Below are 18869 nucleotides of genomic sequence, written 5' to 3'. Positions count from 1 at the left end.
TTTAAAGTTTAGAATCTAGTTTTACCAAAAATTGCTAAACATAATAATTTAGACCAAAGCTATTACAACGATGACACTCTTTTAATATGTTTCAACATAGGGTTCTCTTTTTACAGATACAAAATTAAGGGCTGTCCTTTAATTTTTGTTGAATTGTTCGAAGAACAAAATTGAACTTCCACCTTCCACCTAGATTGAGGGACATGTAGTAGATTCTTTTGTAAAAGCACACTCAATAGGGCACTTGAAAACTCTCTTTTAAGTTCAATTCTCGCACAATGTAACTTAATTAGGAACACAATTATGTGCCTTCAAAAATTCAAAGAAAACTACCTAATCTATAGTGAGGAAAATTTAGGAGCCAAACCAACAAAGGAAAGAAAGAAAAACATAGGTCAGCTAGGAAATATCAACCAAAAAAAAAGTGTGAAGCTTAGAACACTAGTGATATTTCTAGAGAACCAAGCAAATAAAATTTTATAACAGATCGTAGAACCATTTAAGTTCAACAAACTTAGTAGAGGTCATAGTAGAATGCATAAGTAAGTCTCCTCCCTAGAGGTGAGCAAAATTTCAATAAAATCGAATTAATTGAACCGGATCTAGAAATTCAGTTTTAATTTTTTTCTAAAAAAAATAGTTCCATTTTTGGTTCAATTTTAATTTTAAAATTCATAATTCGGTTGAATAAAATAAAAATATTAATTTAATTATTTTTTATTTAAAAATATAATTAACTAAACAAAATCTAAATTTGATTAATTTAATTTTAAAATTTTAATTGATTTGATAAAAAAATTTAAATTAACTGATATTTAATCCAGTTTATTTAATTTTCATAGAAAAATTAAATCAGTTAAAAAAATCAATTTATTTGATTTTCAATTTGTTCGATTTGATTGATTCAGTCTTAACCAATTGTTCAGCTCTACTCCTCCCATTCATACGTAACTCGTTTGCTAGAGTCTCATTGTCCAAGGGAACTAGAAGCAAGGTCAAACATGGACAAGCCAAACTACAAAGAAGTCAGTGGTAGGACAAGCCAAACTACAAAGAAGCCAAAGGATAGAACAACCTAGAACTGGACGAGGACCCTCAAGGAACCAACCTCAAAAAATCTAGTGGCCAGGGAACTTACAAACCCAAAATCACAAAGAATCAAAGAAAAACTAAACGTTGGGAAAAACACACAAAAGTTCCTACCCCATCAGAGCTATAGCATTTGGTAGCCTATTAGTTTTTGTGCCAAAAAGGTAAGGAAATGAAGCTAATGCCTTGAGGGACAAAAAAAAAATAACTTTTTTTAAAGCTTTTGGCGAACGCTGATAAGAATGAAAGGAAATGAGACGAGAGAATGTCACTGCTCCATACCTTTCCACTCGGTATCCCGCTTAGGCTCCTCGCCTCAGTAATCCACCTCAACTACCCACCTCGTTGACTCACCTCTATCAGTCCTCCACTCTCCCCAATATTTATCCAATTATTCACACCTCGACCTTTTCCTCTCTTTGAATTTCTCCAACTCAACCCTACAAAAGACTTGCTCGGACAAGGCAAATCTTATAATAGCAGAAAAAAGTTTCTTATGATCAATTTCTTCCCTGTTGAGTATAACCACGGGCACACACACCTGATATATCAACACCAAACAGCCAAAAAAAAAAATTGAAACAACTGATGCATATGATTAACACGAAACAGCCTAACCAACCAAATAGTACAAGGTGGCAAATGAATTAAAAGACATGTTTCTACTAAACAATATATCCTAACGGCAAAAATGCAGCACGTGGAAGAAATCCAGGGTACAAATACACAATACGAAAGATAACAAGCAACTTATTAGAGCTATCTTCATCCATATCATACACAAAACATCAAACCGTGTGGCAAATGCCGAGTGCTACTTTGTCCATCAAGCAACATCTACTACTGTGAAGATAAGATTCGTGTCAGTATATACACAAATGTTCAATCAAAACCTTGTGATTGAGGGAAGAAATACCTTATTGGCTATGTTGTTGGAGAGCCAATCAAGCCCCTCGTACAAGCCCTCCCCAGATGTAGCACAAGTACTCTGTATATACCTGAGCATAGCAAGTGCCGAAATACCAATCATGATTCAGAAGCGTAAGCATGTTAAACCATTGACCGAGCACAAGAAAATTGGCAAAACTGGATGGGATTCCTACGTTCATTTTAGAAGCTACTTGAAATCTGTTAGTAGCTCTGAAGCATAAAATTTTGGTTATGCTTAAAATGCTATGTTAATTCTCTTCGACCATAACGTCTACGATAACCGACAATAATTTTGGTTATAATAGAATATAACTAACTAGAGGGCAGCCCAATGCACAAAACTACGTTGATGCGGAGTCTAGAAAAGGTCAGACCACATTGGGTCTATTGTACGTAATTTTACCATGTATTGTAAGAGATTGTTTCCATGACTTGAACCCGTGACCACCGAATCACATGGTAGCAATTTTACCATGGCATCAAGGCTCCCTTTTAACATAATATAACCAACTAAATCAGATAAATTGCCAACTGAGCATCTTACCAGTGTCGCTGACGCAGAGAATGCAGACCAAGCTTATCAGTGATTTCAGCAGCATTCATTGCATTTGGAAGGTCTTGTTTGTTAGCAAAGACAAGTAAGACAGCATCCCTTAACTCATCCTACCAATATACCAGAACATATTCAAAATCAAATAACACAGGTTGGAAAAAATAAAATAAAATAAACAGATATTAACCCTGTATACTTGAAGGTTTTACCATTACCAAAATACTTTAGTAGACCATTCTAATTGTCAAGCACAACCCATATGATTGTCTTTTAGATAAATTTAAGAAATCCTTCTTCTTCTCTTTTGTTTTTTTTTGAGTTCTGCAGTATTTGATGTTCCATTAACTAAGAGTCTAAGTTGTTTTCACATAATCACCAATAAGTATATGCAAGTTCAGTATATCAATTATTTCACAAGCAGGACAACCATTTAAACAGTTAAAGAGTGAAAATAAATTGACAGAAAGGATGTTGAATATCTTATGATCACAAAGAGTCAGTTTTTAAATCATATTTCCTGGGATTGTCTTATAAATATAAACAGAAAACAAATGTATGCCCTCTCTTACAAAACAAGCTATTGAAATAATTACTGTAAAACTTTCCAAAACTAGTAGCAAGAGCATAGTGAGCAATAGATATTTTGGAAGATAAATTTATGAATATAAGTACCTCATTGAGCATCCTGTGGAGTTCATCCCTTGCCTCAACAACACGATCTCGGTCATTGCTATCAACAACAAAAATAAGGCCTTGTGTATTTTGGAAATAATGCCTCCAGAGAGGTCTGATCTGAAATCCCCAGAATAAAGGCATATAAATTGATTGACTATTAATTGAATAAGTGTGTAGCAAAACAATTATTCTCAACTCTAAAGGGTACATGTTCTATATTTTAAAACCATCATACTCTTTAAGTCCCACTATACTACATTCAATGGATTATACCTAGTCAAAGGACAAATCTATTCTAGGCATCACAATCTAATAATGTAATGATAATCTAATACAATTTTTGGTGTGGAATTACTAGAAAGGATAAATTTGACAAATGCAATATTTGAGAGTGATCAGGTCTACCACCAATACATAATAAAATGAGAGAGAGAAAATTGAGATGGAATAGATATGCTGAAAGGCAGCTGATAGTGTTTACAGGTAATATAATTAATCAACTAGATTAGGAGCAAATGTGTAAGGGATAGAGGAAGATTGTCAGCTAATTTATTGATTTGAATATTATACTTTGCATAGAGTTCAATGAAGAGAAAGGATTCATATAGCTAATCCTAAATAGCTCAGACAAACAAAACTTGAAGTGGATGATAATGATGAGTAGCTCATTCTAGTACCTTATCTTGACCACCAACATCCCATACAGTGAAGCTAATGTTCTTGTATTCAACAGTCTCTACATTGAAGCCTGCATTGGAATACAACAACAATATGAATATTGATTCTAAGATTTCTGTTATTCTACAAACATATACACTCCAGCAACTTCTATTATTATACATTAACTATAATTGATTATAAAAAACCAAAAAATCAAACACATACATATTTCCAAGTGCCTAAACCAAATTGCATGTATATTGCAACCATAAGTTCATTTTAAGTTAATGTAGTGATTCACATTTCAGCGAAGAAACCTCATCAAAGTGAGAGTTGAATCATGTGCGCGTGTGTCTATATATATATATATATATATATATAAATGAAGATGATGAGTTATCTCAAGTGATTCTTTGTCAAAGACAAAGGAGGATTAAGCAGCCCTCACCCTCATCCATCTAGGGCTGTAAATGAACCAAGCGTTCGTGAACAAGCTTGGTGTTCGGCTTGGTAAGAGCTTGTTTATGTTCGTTCAATATACATAAGATTAATTAAACAAACAAGCTTGAACAGCTCGTTAAACTAAACAAACAATCTTGAACACATATGTGTTCAGCTGTATATTTATTAATAAAACTTTTTTCAATATGCTAAATAAATAATAAAATAAATAAATAAATTTAAATTATCAATCTTAATAACCAATCAAACAATTAAAAGTTTCAAACAATCAAACAAGCTTGAATTGAAAGCTTGATAACATCTAAACGAACCAAGCTCAAGCCAAGCTTGAATTGAGAGTCTGATAACATCTAAACGAACCACGCTTAAGCTAAGCTTCAAACAAGCTCAAGCTCATAAAAAATAAACCAAGCCAAGCTTGAACACTTATTTCAAAAGTTTGGTTCATTTTAAGCTCGGCTCGGCTCGGCTCGGTTATCTTTTCAAACAAGCTTGAACACCCCAAAGTTCGGCTCGGCTTGTTTACAGCCCTACATCCATCAACATTTGGATGATTTAATGAGCAAGAAGGTGGCTGATGCTACTACTTCAAAAGAAGTTTGGGAGATATTGGGAAAGGCTTTCCAAGGTGACAAATTAAAGACGGTAAAACCTCATTCACTAAGGCGTGATTTTGAAGCATTGCAAATGAAAGAGTACGAATCACAATTGTGAATCAACTGAAGAGAAACGAAGACAAGATAGAAGATGTACATGTAGTAGAAAAGGTTCTTCGTTCTTTGATTCCTAAATTTGATTATATCGTGTGTATTATTAAAGGAACAAAAGGTTTACACTCCATTGAAGAATTAGATAGTTTACTACAAGCCCTTGAAAAAAAGATCAAGAGAAGACAAGAAGAGCCATTGGAGCAAGTTCTCAAAGCCAACACTACGCTGAAGGATGATGGAAAAGGAAACAATTATTTTATAGGACGTGAATGAGGAAGAGCACGTGAAAGAAAGGGGATGTGGACATTTCTAAATTGGATCAAGTAGGAGTAATAGAGACAACTATAGTCGTGAAGAAAGAAGCTAAGCATCACCTAGAGACTATGGAAGGACAAGAGGAAGAGGGCAAAACTATTATTCAACTTCGAATGGGAAAAAGTATGAAAAGTCTTAAGTTGAATGCTATGCTCGTCATAAATGGGTCATCCTACTTGGGAATGTTAAGGTGTTAGTAATGGTATTAAAGAAGAGACTAATCTTATTGGTGATAATCAAGAAACTGAAGAATTAACTTTGTTGCTATAAATCAAAGGAGAAAGAAAAGGGTGATAATAGCTTATGGTACTTGGACAATGTTACAAGCAATCAGATGAGTGGATACAAAGAAATACTTGTAGAGGTTGACGAGAAAGTGAAAAACACCGTTTCTATTGGGGACTCCTTAAAAATCCACATTGACAGGAAAGGTACAATTCTCATCTCTTTCAAAGATGGTAGCCATAAAATGATTCTAGATGTTTACTTTGTGTTGAAATTAAGGACTAACATTCTAAGTCTAGGCTAAGTACTTGAAAAAGGTTGTGAGATTCTTATGAAAAGTAATTATCTTTAGCTTAGATGTCAAAATGTTAATTTGCTTGCTAAGGTTGCTATGTCAAGAAATAGGATATTTACATTAAATATTAAAATAATTGAAGCAAAGTATTTGAAGGCCAATGTGCAAGATGAACCACAGCATTGGCACACCAAATTTGGTCATTTGAACTTTGGAGCATTGAAGGCCATGGGAGAAAAGTAGATGGTGAAAGAGATGGCTCCAATCAATCATCCCAATCATTTATGTGAAGCAGTGTTCTAAAACGCGCCCTAGGCGCCGGCTAGCCGTTCGACGACCGACAACTGCACCAGAAAGGTGAAGGCGGCCAGCCTAGCCGCAGGGGTGGAGCCGTCGAGGCGGCCAACCCAGCCGCCTAGGTGGCGCGGAAATTGTGTTTTTTTTTTCCAATTTAAAGCCCTAAATTGCTCATGCTAGTTTCGCCTCCTCCAGAAGACTCTACTCAATGATTGGTAAGGTTTATAATTTAAGTAATAATTTTTTTTCCCTCCTGTGGCGCTTTCGGGTCACAGGGCGCGTCCAGCGGTGGCGGACACGTTCTTGGACGCATCTATCGCCTCCAAACTCGTCGTCGAGGCTTCCAACAGCGCGTCCAGCACCAGCGTCACGTCGATGAACGCATCTGCCACCACAGATGCATCCTACGTGAGTTCAACGCTCACGATGTTTTTGTTTTAATTAATTTATTATTTATTTAATTAAACAACTCCTCACTTATCCCAACAAACTATATAAAAAATATATTTAAAATTAAAATCTTTTTATAAATTTTATTAATTTATTTATATTTTAATAATATTATATTTAAAATTTAAAAAATCTGATAAATATTATTAATTAATGTATATTATGATATTTTATATTTAAAATTAAAAAATTCTAATAAATCTTATTAATCCATATAAATCATATTTATATTCAAAATTTTATATTTAAAATTAAAAAAAACTAATAAATTTTATTAATTTATATAAATCACATTTATATTTTAATAATATTTTTTTATTGAATTATATTAATATTTTTTTACTGATTTGTATCTTAAATTTATTCTTAAATCGTTTTTTCGGTTATCACAATTACAATGGCAAGCAATTCATCTTCAATGACATCCGTCACTCAATCTGATTCCGGAAGTCTTATGAGAAAGTCAAATGGCATTGGATGGGAGTATGGGATGTTGATTGATCCTAAGAACCTCGACAAAATTAAATGCAAGCCGTGTGAAAAAATGACGTCAGAGGAGTGTATAAGATCAAGGAACACATAGGAAAGATATCTGGAAATATATCTGATTGTGAAAATATCTCAAGAAGATAACAATAAGTACAAACAGACTATTTAGAAGGGAGGAACATAAAGAAGAACAAAGTTGTAGAGTAGAGGTGACTATTTCTCTAAACGAAGAAGGTCCTGAAATTGAAGGGATAGATGGAATTAAAAAACCTCTTCCACTTCACCCCATTGATAGATATACATCGGTAATTGCTCTAGAAAATGTAGGTTTATGCTTTGTCAAAAAAATATAAATGAAACAATTTTCACAGAGAGAACTCAAAAAGTTCAACAATATGTTGGCAGATGAGTTTATGAAATGGAATCCCATTCAATATTGTTGATAATGATAGCTTCAAACAACTAATGGAAGCAGTGGGTCAATTTAGACCAGGATTCAAGCCTCCAACTCAATATCAGCTTAGGGAGCCACTGTTGAAAATCGAAGTTAAAAGAACAAAGCAAAAGAAATATGAAGAAGAATGGGTGTTCGATAATGACAGATGCATGGAGTGATAGAAAAAGAAGAAACAGCTTAAATTTGTGTGTTAATTGCAAGCTAGGTACTATATATTTAGAGTCTAAAGAGTCTTCAGATGAGACACATACAGCTGAACTTATTTTTGAGTATGTTGACAAGTGTGTTGAACAAGTAGGAGCTTCGAATATTATTCAGAATGTAACAGACAATGCCACCAACAATATGATTGCACCTAAATTGATGATAGAAAAGAGATTGGGATCTTTTGGAGTTCATGTGCAACTCACACTGTTAATCTCATGCTTAAAAGTATTGACAAGCTTCCATGATATAAAAAGGCTAGTGAGCAAGCCAAGTCTTTTACCATTTTCATTTTTGCTCACCATAAGAGTTTGTCATTGATGAGAAGTTTCACGAAGAAGAGAGATATAGTTCAGCCAGCAGTTACCAGATTTGCATCAAATTTCCTCACATTGCAAAGTTTGATTAAAAAACATCTAGTTTAAGGGTTCATGTTTACAAGTGATATGTGGCAGAAATATAAATGGTCAAAAACAAAGGAAAATTGGCTTACTCTACTGTGATGAGCATTAGTTTTTGGAATGGTGTGATACTTTGTTTGAAAATATTTGCTCCTTTAGTAAGAGTTCTTCGATTGGTAGATGAAGATAGAAAGTCATCCATGGGATTTCTATATGAGGAGCTCCTTCAAGCTAAAGAAGATATCAAGATGACCCTGAACAACGTGGAATCAAACTATCAGCCTATTATAGTGATTATTGAGTCAAGAATGAAGGATAGACTTGATACATCATTGCATACCACTGCATTTTTGGTTGAATCCCTATTTTTACTATAAAGATAGTTCTATTGCTCTTCATGAAGAGGTTGTGACGAGAATCTTTGAATATATGGAAATTTTAAAGGTCAATGAGTTAGATCTACAAAATACAATTATTAACAAGGAATTTGTAAAATATAGAGACAAGACTGAGTTATTTGAAAAAACATTGACAACAAAAACATGTGAAAAAAATAATGATACATTTGATCCATGTGCATGGTGGAGTACATACAGTGCTCACACACCCAACTTTCTAAGAGTGACATTAAGGATATTTTCATTAACTACAAGTTCATCTGAGTGTGAAAGAAATTGGAGTGCATTCGATGGAGTAAGTTTTAAACTTTAAGTCTTTAATTAAATTAAAGTATTAATTTTTGAAGTTTTATATTCATGTTACTAACTATAATATTTACTCTCTTTTTTTTAGATTCATACAAAGAAAAGAATACGTTGGATGTCAACAAATTGAACAAACTAGTATTTGTCCAATTTAATGCTAGATTGTTGAACAAATAAAAAAGAGAAAAAAAGTATCGATTTCCTTCTTGCAAAAGATGCATCAAATGCACAAGGTTGGATTGTGGACGGTGGAGAAAATGATGAAGCTGAACTAGGTTCTGGGCTCACATGGCAAATGGTTTTGATAAAGCAAGTGGAGCAGATGAAAATCTACAACTCCGAAGAAGCCCTAGAGTGAGAGAACTTCATGAGAATGATTTTGCATCCGAAGAAGAAAAGGAGGATCACAATGATGATATTGAGTTTGTGTCTGACAAAGAATAAGTTATTGAAAATTATTGAGAAAAAATAGAAGTGATATTTGACGACATGGATATAATCAAGAGAGGTAGACGAACATAAAAGAACTTATTTCATGTCAATCCGAGGTCGTTTGATCTATCAACCAATTTTTGGCAAAAACGGTTGATGTACCAAATATCAAATTGACATCTAAGGGCATGGATATAATCAAGAGAGATAGACGAACACATAGGAACTAGTTTCATATAAATCCAAGGTCATTTGATCTATCAACCAATTTGATCTAAAATCGATTTTGATTTAAAAAAAAAACAAAAACAAATCAGTTCGACTGATTTAAAAAATCAGTTCGACTGATTTAAAAAATCAGTTCGACTGATTTAAAAATCAATCGACTGATTTGATTAAAAATCGAGCATTTCGATATAGAACCAAATCGATTTGACTGCTCCAAAACACCAGTCGACTGATAAGGGTAAAATTGAAAATAGGTACATGATTTAGTCATTTTGAAACTTCCCTACGTGAAATGGGTATTTTGCAAAGTACGTGGTTCAGTAAAAAGCTGTAGATTACTCAATCTATTGACATCCAACTTATTTCTTTTCTTTGTATGAATCTAAAAAAAAAAGCGAGCAATTATGATAGTTAGTAACATGAATATAAAACTTTAAAAAAATAATACTTTACTTTAATTAAAGACTTAAAGTTTAAAACTTACTCCTTCGAATGCCAATTGGATCTCTCTTGATAAGATACTTGAGCATATGCTATGGTACGCTCCGTGGAGCCTGTGGTGACCGGCCCGGCCCCACGAAAGTTTCCCACCAGCCTAGGCTAAATCGGGAAGCACTTGCAACGAGCGGCCTAGCATCCCTTAGTTACAAGTCTCATTTGAAGGAAAAATCCCTACAAATACGCCGTAGCTATTAATCGAACCGTGGGTACCTGAGAGAAACACCATAACCCCAGGGGCAGCATAGCATATGCTCAAGTACCTTATCAAGAGAGATCCAATTGGCATTCGAAGCAGTAAGTTTTAAACTTTAAGTCTTTAATTAAAGTAAAGTATTAATTTTTAAAGTTTTATATTCATGTTACTAACTATCACAATTGCTCTCTCTTTTTTTTTTAGATTCATACAAAGGAACGAAATATATTGGATGTCAACAGATTGAATAATCTACAGCTTTTTACTGATCCATGTCCTTAAGTTTGCAAAATACCCATTTCACATAGGGAAGTTTCAAAATGACCTAATCACGTACCTATTTCCGATTTTACCCTTATCAATCGACTGGTGTTGTGGAGCAGTCGAATTGATTTGGTTCTGTATCGAAACATTCGATTTTTAATCAAATTAGTTCAACTGATTGATTTGCATTTTTTGTTTTTTTTAATTATAATCGATTTTAGATCAATTACTGATCCATGTACTTAAGTTTGCAAAATACCCATTTCACATAGGGAAGTTTCAAAATGACCTAATCACGTACCTATTTCCGATTTTACCCTTATCAATCGACTGGTGTTGTGGAGCAGTCGAATTGATTTGGTTCTGTATCGAAACATTCGATTTTTAATCAAATTAGTTCAACTGATTGATTTGCATTTTTTGTTTTTTTTAATTATAATCGATTTTAGATCAAATTGGTTAGACCAAACGACCTCGGATTGATATTAAACTAGTTCCTATGTGTTCATCTATCTCTCTTAATTACATTCATGCCCTCAAATGCCAATTTGACGTTTGGTACATCAGCCATTTTTGCCCAAAATCGGCTGATGGATCAAACGACTTGAGATTGATATAAAACAAGTTCTTATATGTTCTTCTACCTCTCCTGATTATATTCATACCCTCAAGCATCAATTTGACCTAATATATTGAGAGCAATGATTTTTTGAACATGAATTAAAATTTTCAAATATATTCGTGTTCAAAAAATCATTGCTCTCAAAATATTAGGTCAAATTGATGTTTGAGGGTAGCATGGATATAATCAAGAGAGGTAGACGAATATATATAAGAACTTGTTTCATGTAATCCATCAGCCGGTTTTGGATAAAAATAGCTAATGGACCAAATGACCTCGGATTGACATGAAACAAGTTCTTATATGTTCGTCTACCTCTCCTGATTATATTCATGCCCTCAAACTTTAATTTGACCCAATATATTGAGAACAATGATTTGTTGAACATGAATTAAAATTTTCAAACATATTCGTGTTCAAAAAATTATTGCTCTCAATATATTGGGTCAAATTGAAGTTTAAGAACATGGATATAATTAGAAGAGATAGATGAACATATAAGAACTTGTTTCATGTCAATCCGAAGTCATTTAATCCATCAGCCGATTTTGGGCAAAAACAGCTAATAGACCAAATGACCTCGGATTGACATAAAACAAATTATTATATGTTCGTCTACCTCTTCTGATTATATTCATGCTCTCAAACTTTAATTTGACCCAATATATTGAGAACAATGATTTTTTGAACACGAATTAAATTTTTCAAACATATTCGTATTCAAAAAATTATTGCTCTAAATATATTGGGTCAAATTGAAGTTTGAGGACATGGATATAATTAGGAGAGGTAGACAAACATATAAAAACTTATTTCATGTCAATCCGAGGTCATGTGGTCCATCAGCTGGTTTAAAAATTTAATTCATGTTTAAAAAATAATTGCTCTCAATATATTAGGTCAAATTGATGTTTGAGGGCATGGATATAATCAAGAGAGGTAGACGGACATAAAAGAACTTGTTTCATGTCAATCCAAGGTCGTTTGATCTATCAACGGATTTTGAGTAAAAACGACTGATATACCAAACATCAAAATGACATTTGAGGGCATGAATATAATCAAGAGAGATAAACAAACATATAGAAACTAGTTTCATATAAATCTGAGGTTATTTAGTCTATCAACCAATTTGATCTAAAATCGATTTTGATTTTTTTTTAAAAAAAAAGTAAATCAATTTGACTGATTTAAAAAATCAGTCGACTGATTTGATTAAAAATCGAACGTTTCAATACAAAACCAAATCGATTTGACTGCTCTAAAACACCAGTCGGCTGATAAGGGTAAAATCGAAAATAGGTACGTGATTTGGTCATTTTGAAACTTCCCTATATGAAATGGGTATTTTGCAAACTTAAGTACGTGGTTCAGTAAAAAGCTGAATAATTTAGTATTTATCCAATTTAATGTCAGATTGCTGAACAAACAAAAAAAGAGAAAAAGAAAGAAATGTCGATTTTCTTCTTGCAAAAGATGCATCAAATGCACAATGTTGGATTGTGGATGGTGGAATAGATGATAAAGTTGAACTAGGTTCTGGGCTCACATGGCAAATAGAGTAGATGAAAATCTATAACTCCGAAGAAACCCTAGAGTGAGAGGACATTACGAGGATGATTTTGCATCCGAAGAAAAGGTTCGGAGCCCTAGAGTGAGAGAACTTTATGAGGATAATTTTGCATCCGAAGAAAAGGAGGATCGGTGATGATATTTAGTTTGTGTCCGATGAAGAATATGTTGTTGAAAATTATAGAGAAGAAGTAAAATAAATTTGATGTTGAGTTTGTGTCCGATGATATTGAGTTTGTGTACAATGATATTTTATTAGTTGTGGATGCACAATGTTGGATTGTGGATGGTGGAATAGATGATAAAGTTGAACTAGGTTCTGGGCTCACATGGCAAATGGAGTAGATGAAAATCTATAACTCCGAAGAAACCCTAGAGTGAGAGAACATTACGAGGATGATTTTACATCCGAAGAAAATGTTCGGAGCCCTAGAGTGAGAGAACTTTATGAGGATAATTTTGCATCCGAAGAAAAGGAGGATCGGTGATGATATTTAGTTTGTGTCCGATGAAGAATATGTTGTTGAAAATTATAGAGAAGAAGTAAAATAAATTTGATGTTGAGTTTGTGTCCGATGATATTGAGTTTGTGTACAATAATATTTTATTAGTTGTGTAATTTTGAACTCATTTTAAATTTGATATTATTGTGTTAGGGTTATAATATGTGATTTATTATGTAAATTATGTTGATACTGAGGAATTCGTCTAACAATGCCTAGGCGGCCTAGGCACTGGTCTAGCGCCCAACTAGTGCTTAGTAAATTTTAGAACCTTGATGTGAAGCATGTGTTCTCAACAAACATTATGCTAGGAGTTATATGAAAGAAGCAACATTCAAAACAACTAAGATTCTTGTGTATGTAGATGTCTATGGATTGATCAATCAACCCTCACTCGGTAATAGTAAATGCTTTCTACTCTTTATTGATAATTTTAGAAGAAAAGCTTAGGTTTATTTTCTTAAGAAAAAATGAGAAGCTTTTGTTGCTTCCAAAAATTTCAAAAGACTTGTAGAAAAAATGAGACTTGGTATTATGGTATAACATCAAAAGATCTGATAGGGGAAGCGAAGTCACTTCCAAAGAGTTCAATGACTTCAATGAAACTCATGGAATTAGTCTTTCTTTGGCAATTCCTAGATTGTCACAATAAAATGGAGTGGCTGGAAGAAAGAATAAAACCATTCTAAACATAGCAAGATGCATGCTAAAAGCCAAAAATATGCAAAAGGAGTTTGGGGTTGAATTTGTTTGTTGTGCAGTTCCTTGTCTAATCACTCTCTAGCATTGAATGTCAAAGATCAAACTTTTCAAGAAGCATAAAATGGAAGAAAGCCTTGTGACAAATATTTGTGAGTTTTTTAAAGCACATCATATGCTCAAAAAAAAAAAACCAGGTTGGGTAATGTCGAGGTTGGGTGACCGGCCCGTCCCCACAAAAGTTTTCGATCCGCCACCAAAGTAAATCGAGAAGCACTTGTGGCGGGCGGCCTAGCATCCCTTAGTTGCAAGTCTCATTTGGAGGAAAAATCCCTGCAAATATGTTGTAGCTAGGAATCGAACCGTAGGTACCTGAGAGACAACTGAGTGCCCTTACCGCTGCATCATAGCCCCGGGAGCAGCATAGCATATGCTCAAGTACCTTATCAAGAGAGATCCAATTTAATGGTCAAGTGTTTAATATTTGTGTATTGAATATGATTTACATTACAAAGGTTACATAAATTATAGAGCCAAGTATGGTAGAGTGGTTGTAAGCTGAGATGTTAAATTTGTTGAAGAAGCCATGTAGAATTGGGAAGCTCAAAAAGGAAAAAGCTTATAATTTTCTTCTACGCTTTGGAGAAGAAGAGTAGACCATAGTACCTCACAACACACAACTCTACCATATACCTCTCATGAAGAAAGTTCAACACAACTCCACCACCTACCTCTCATGAAGAGTTCAATTAAAACACCCGTAAAAAGCTTGCAGAATATGTGTTGAAACTGATGAAATCAACGATTGTGTTTTTATTGTATTTTTGCAAATTTAGAGCCCCTAACTTTTGAAACAGTAGCTTAAAATAAACAATAACACATGGGAAATTGGTAACCCTTCCAAAAGGAAAACAAGTGTATGGTTTGAAATGAGTCAACAAAGAAAGAAGAATGCAGGAGGCCCCAAAATACAAAGTTCAAGAGGATTCCGTCAACAACCAAGTCAAGTATTGATTATGTTTTAGTTTTTGCTCCAATTGCTCACTTAGAATCTATTCAATTGATTATTGCATTAGTCATACAAAGAAAATGAAGCATTATTAAGTTGAATGTCAAGTCAACTTTCTTAAATGGCAAGTTAGAGGAGGTTATTTACATAAAACAACCACAATGCCCATATGAATATCATCTCTATGTTAAGAAAAAGGAGATAGCTGATTTATTAATTGTTTGTCTATTTATTCATGATTTGATTTTCACATGAAGTAATTCAACAATGTTTGAAGAATTCAAAAAAAAAAACATGGCTACAAAATTTAAAATGACAGATATTGGGATGATATCATATTATCTTTCTTTAAAGTAAGCAAACTGATAATGATATTTTTTTTTTTTTGTTTCTCAAAAGGGATATGCAATAAAATCTCGCACGAATTTGACATGGAAACCTGTCAATCAATTGTCACTCATATTGAATGAGGAGTCAAACCATCTAGATTTGACTATGGTGAGAATGTAAATCCAATAATGTCTAAAAAATTTGAGATACTTAAGCATGTTCCAAACCAATATTCTTTATGGAGTTGAACTCATTAGTCGTTACATGGAGTCCCTAACTTGATATCATATGAAGGCTAGTAAAAGAATATGTCAGAGGAACTTTGGATTTGGATTATGGTTTAATTTATTCATTCTCTGAGAATTGCAACAGGTGAAGGCACAATATCAAATTATTGATGCTTTCACCAAAACATTGAAGTTTAAAGATTTTGCAAGATTAAAAACAAGTGAAGGCATGAGAACAAATGTTGATATTTTCACCAAAGCATTAAGGCTTGAAGATTTTGCAAGATAAAGAGCAAAGGCTTGGAGTAAAAAAAAAATAAAGTTTATAGGGTACTGGAAAGATAAACTTAAATTAATTAGTTTTTTCTAGATAAGAATACATTCATCGTATCTAGAATATATTAATGTATCTAAGGTATATTCATTGTATCATAGTCTCATTGTATCCACTGTACATTTATCATATCTAGAACATATTATCATATCTAGGGTACACTCATTGTATCTAGAGTACATTCATCGTACATTCCTCGTATCTAAAGTCTAAGTTTAATTTGGTCAAAAAATCATTAATCTAGAGGAGTCTCTAGAACTTTCTCTTGTATCTAAAAAAACTTAATTGTACTTGACATATCAAAACATTGAAAACAAGAGTTATAAAGTTCTCCTATATCATCTTCCTGCCTATTAAAGAATTTTTATCCTCTTCCTTTCTAACAAAATGGTATCATCTAGACACGAATTTGCTCTACTACGGACTCTACGCCACGCGAAGCTACGGAACATGGGCGCCTAGATTGACTCTAGGCGCCCTGGGTTGAATTCAGGTGCCTAGAGTCAATCCAGGCACCTTAATGGACTTAAACCATTTTTTTTAAAAAAAAATTATTTTGTTTTGGGGTATATTATATGTATTTAGAGTTTTAAATTTTAGAATTTAGGAGTTGAGTTATAATGGGTTCGAGTCAATAAGATTTTCCCTCTAGGGTTCAGGATTCCCTCCTGGGTTATAGTGTTCAAAATTAAAAAATTTAGATATTCACGGGGTATATCATATGTATTTAGGTTCAAGATTTCGCAAAGTGGTATTGTGTGTGTGTGTACGCGCACGCGCACACAAACATGTTGCTTCTCTCTCTCTCTAGTTGGTTTTGTGAAGTAAATTTTAATCACAATTTGCTCTAATGTGATTATAACTTTTTTAGTTTTCCTAGCCGTTTGCTCATATATGCTTAAAAATGGGCACTTTAGCCATTCTAGTCATAAAGCCTAATTAACTATGACAGGACCCATCAAAAGATCAAATTAGGTGCACTTCTTTCTCCCCTTTAATTCTTTGTTCCATACATCACCCACTAATTGTGCTTATATCCAACATTGTAGGAATTGAGATCAAGCTTTCCATCATGCATAATCCATCATGGAAACGATAATGAAATGCATCATTTTAGGAGGAGCTCTTATGCGAATATTAACAATGCATACCGATGGTAGGAATGGTGGTGACAATCTCCCCGAGCTTAAGCTTGTAAAGGATGGTTGTCTTTCCAGCAGCATCAAGCCCCACCATCAGAATCCTCATCTCCTTCTTCGCAAATAAGCGGCTAAAAAGCTTCGCAAACGTGAGCCCCATGATTCTCTGTGCAAGACCCGAAAGAGTAAATATCAATTAAAAAAATTCCGAACCAAGTGCAAACTACGGATCTAAAGGATGAACAATATAGAACAAACTTTGGGCGAAAAAGTCACAAGAAATGCCGAAAGAGAAAATGACCTCATGATTTAGAAAAGACAAAGAAGAAACTTCTCAGATCTAAATCCGCTGAAAGTATACGACAAAAATCGGAAACGATTTGCGACCGTAGGAAGATCAAGTAAGCAATCACAGTAGAGATCTTTAGAATCGACCAGAAAGAAGGCTTACAAGAAGATCTGAACGCACCAGAAAGGCTTACGGGAGAGATCTTCAGAATCCTCCTCTCCTTGCAGAGAAGACGACCATGAGGAGAGATACATAAATAGGAAGGAGAAGACGCATGCATTGCGGACTTGCGGTCCACGAAAGCGTGGTTGGTTGGGGCACCGGTCGGCGGTCGGTCTGCAGTGTGCAGTTGGACCATAACAAACATCTAAATCGGTCCGCATAAACCCAGGCGAAGTTCCCAGTTACTCATCAAATTGTATCGGAATGCTTCTATTGTTTTTTCTTAAATACTTATTGAATATAAATGTATGATTTATATGATATTTTTTAAACTTTTGATCATTTATATTCGTAGCTATACTATATTCCATTTGTTGAGGCATGCTTATTCACGTTACACTTGGTGATCGGAAGTCTAACTAGAAGTTGACAAGAGAAAAGTTAAAGTGAGCCACGGAGAATTGGACACTTAGTGATATGAAATCCAACGAAAAGTTAGCAAAAGGAAAGTCAAAGTGGATCACGAACGATCAGACACTTGGTGATCAAAAGTCCAACAGAAAATTGATAAAAGAAAAATCTAAGTGAATAATAGAAGATCAGACACTAGACATGAGAAAGAAAGTCTAAGTAAATTATGAAGGACACTTAACATGAAATGAAAGTCTAGTGGGTCATGGAGGACCGGATACTTGATGATAATGGAAGTCTTGATAGGTCACGATGGACCATATGCTAAGCAAAGAAATTCCTAGTAGGTTGAAGTCAATCGGATACTAGGGAAAAGAAAGTCCTTGCAAGTCGTAAAGCCAGATGCAAGGCAAGAAAAGTTCAAAAAAATCGAGAGCTAGATTCTTAGAGGGAGGTGGAAGCTCGAACCGTTCGTTGGATCATATGTAAAGGTGACAATGATCCAGAAGCAAATTAATTTAACTGATTTGGAAAATTAATTCAACTAATTAGGAAATCAAGTAAAAGAAAATTGATTCAACTGATTTGAGAAATCAGTGGACTGATATTGAAATCAATTGAATCAATTTGTAAACTAGTTGAATCGACTTGATCCAGAAGTAAATTAGTTCGACTAATTTAGGAAATCAGTCGACTGATATGGTCAAATAGGTAAAAAAAAAAAGAATCGTTTTATAGGATTCAGCGATTGAATTCATCATATCAGTCAAACGATTAGTAAAATCAGTCGACTAATATGCAGAAATCAGCTCGAGCAGCAAGCTTAAAAGGTGATTTCAAAGAAGTTTGAAAGGGTCAGTTCTTGGAGATTCTAAAGTGAAAGCTAGTGTATTTCCAAATCAACAAAAGATATTTCCGAATAATAAGAGATCAAGCCAGCAAGGTTTTTTATTGTATTATGTTTGTTTTCTTATTTTTTTTATTGTGTTCTTGTAACATTGAGTTTGTAGAGGCTTCTTCACTTTCAAAAAATTTCTG

At 33.9% G+C, this 18869-nt stretch overlaps 1 protein-coding gene across 2 annotated transcripts; it reads right to left on the bottom strand.

Annotated features, from left to right (window-relative positions):
- Positions 1-1665: 1665 nt before the first annotated feature.
- LOC121980420 (ADP-ribosylation factor 2) lies at positions 1666-17595 on the bottom strand. Of its 2 annotated transcripts, none has more exons than XM_042532449.1 (7): positions 17439-17595; positions 16982-17135; positions 3925-3995; positions 3245-3364; positions 2564-2682; positions 2006-2087; positions 1666-1932 (listed from the first exon to the last, which is right to left on the bottom strand). In XM_042532449.1, the coding sequence occupies exons 2-7, from the start codon at positions 17127-17129 to the stop codon at positions 1930-1932; spliced, it is 543 nt and encodes a 180-aa protein (XP_042388383.1). In that variant the 5' UTR covers positions 17130-17135; positions 17439-17595; the 3' UTR covers positions 1666-1929. The 2 variants fall into 2 exon arrangements, with proteins under 2 accessions (XP_042388383.1, XP_042388382.1); XM_042532448.1 differs by having other exon boundaries at positions 17421-17574.
- Positions 17596-18869: the final 1274 nt, after the last annotated feature.

Source organism: Zingiber officinale, chromosome 5A (assembly GCF_018446385.1).
Source record: "Zingiber officinale cultivar Zhangliang chromosome 5A, Zo_v1.1, whole genome shotgun sequence".
NCBI lineage: Eukaryota > Viridiplantae > Streptophyta > Magnoliopsida > Zingiberales > Zingiberaceae > Zingiber > Zingiber officinale.
The sequence above is the reverse complement of the archived record's forward strand: the minus strand, read 5'-3'. Positions and strand labels throughout refer to the sequence as shown.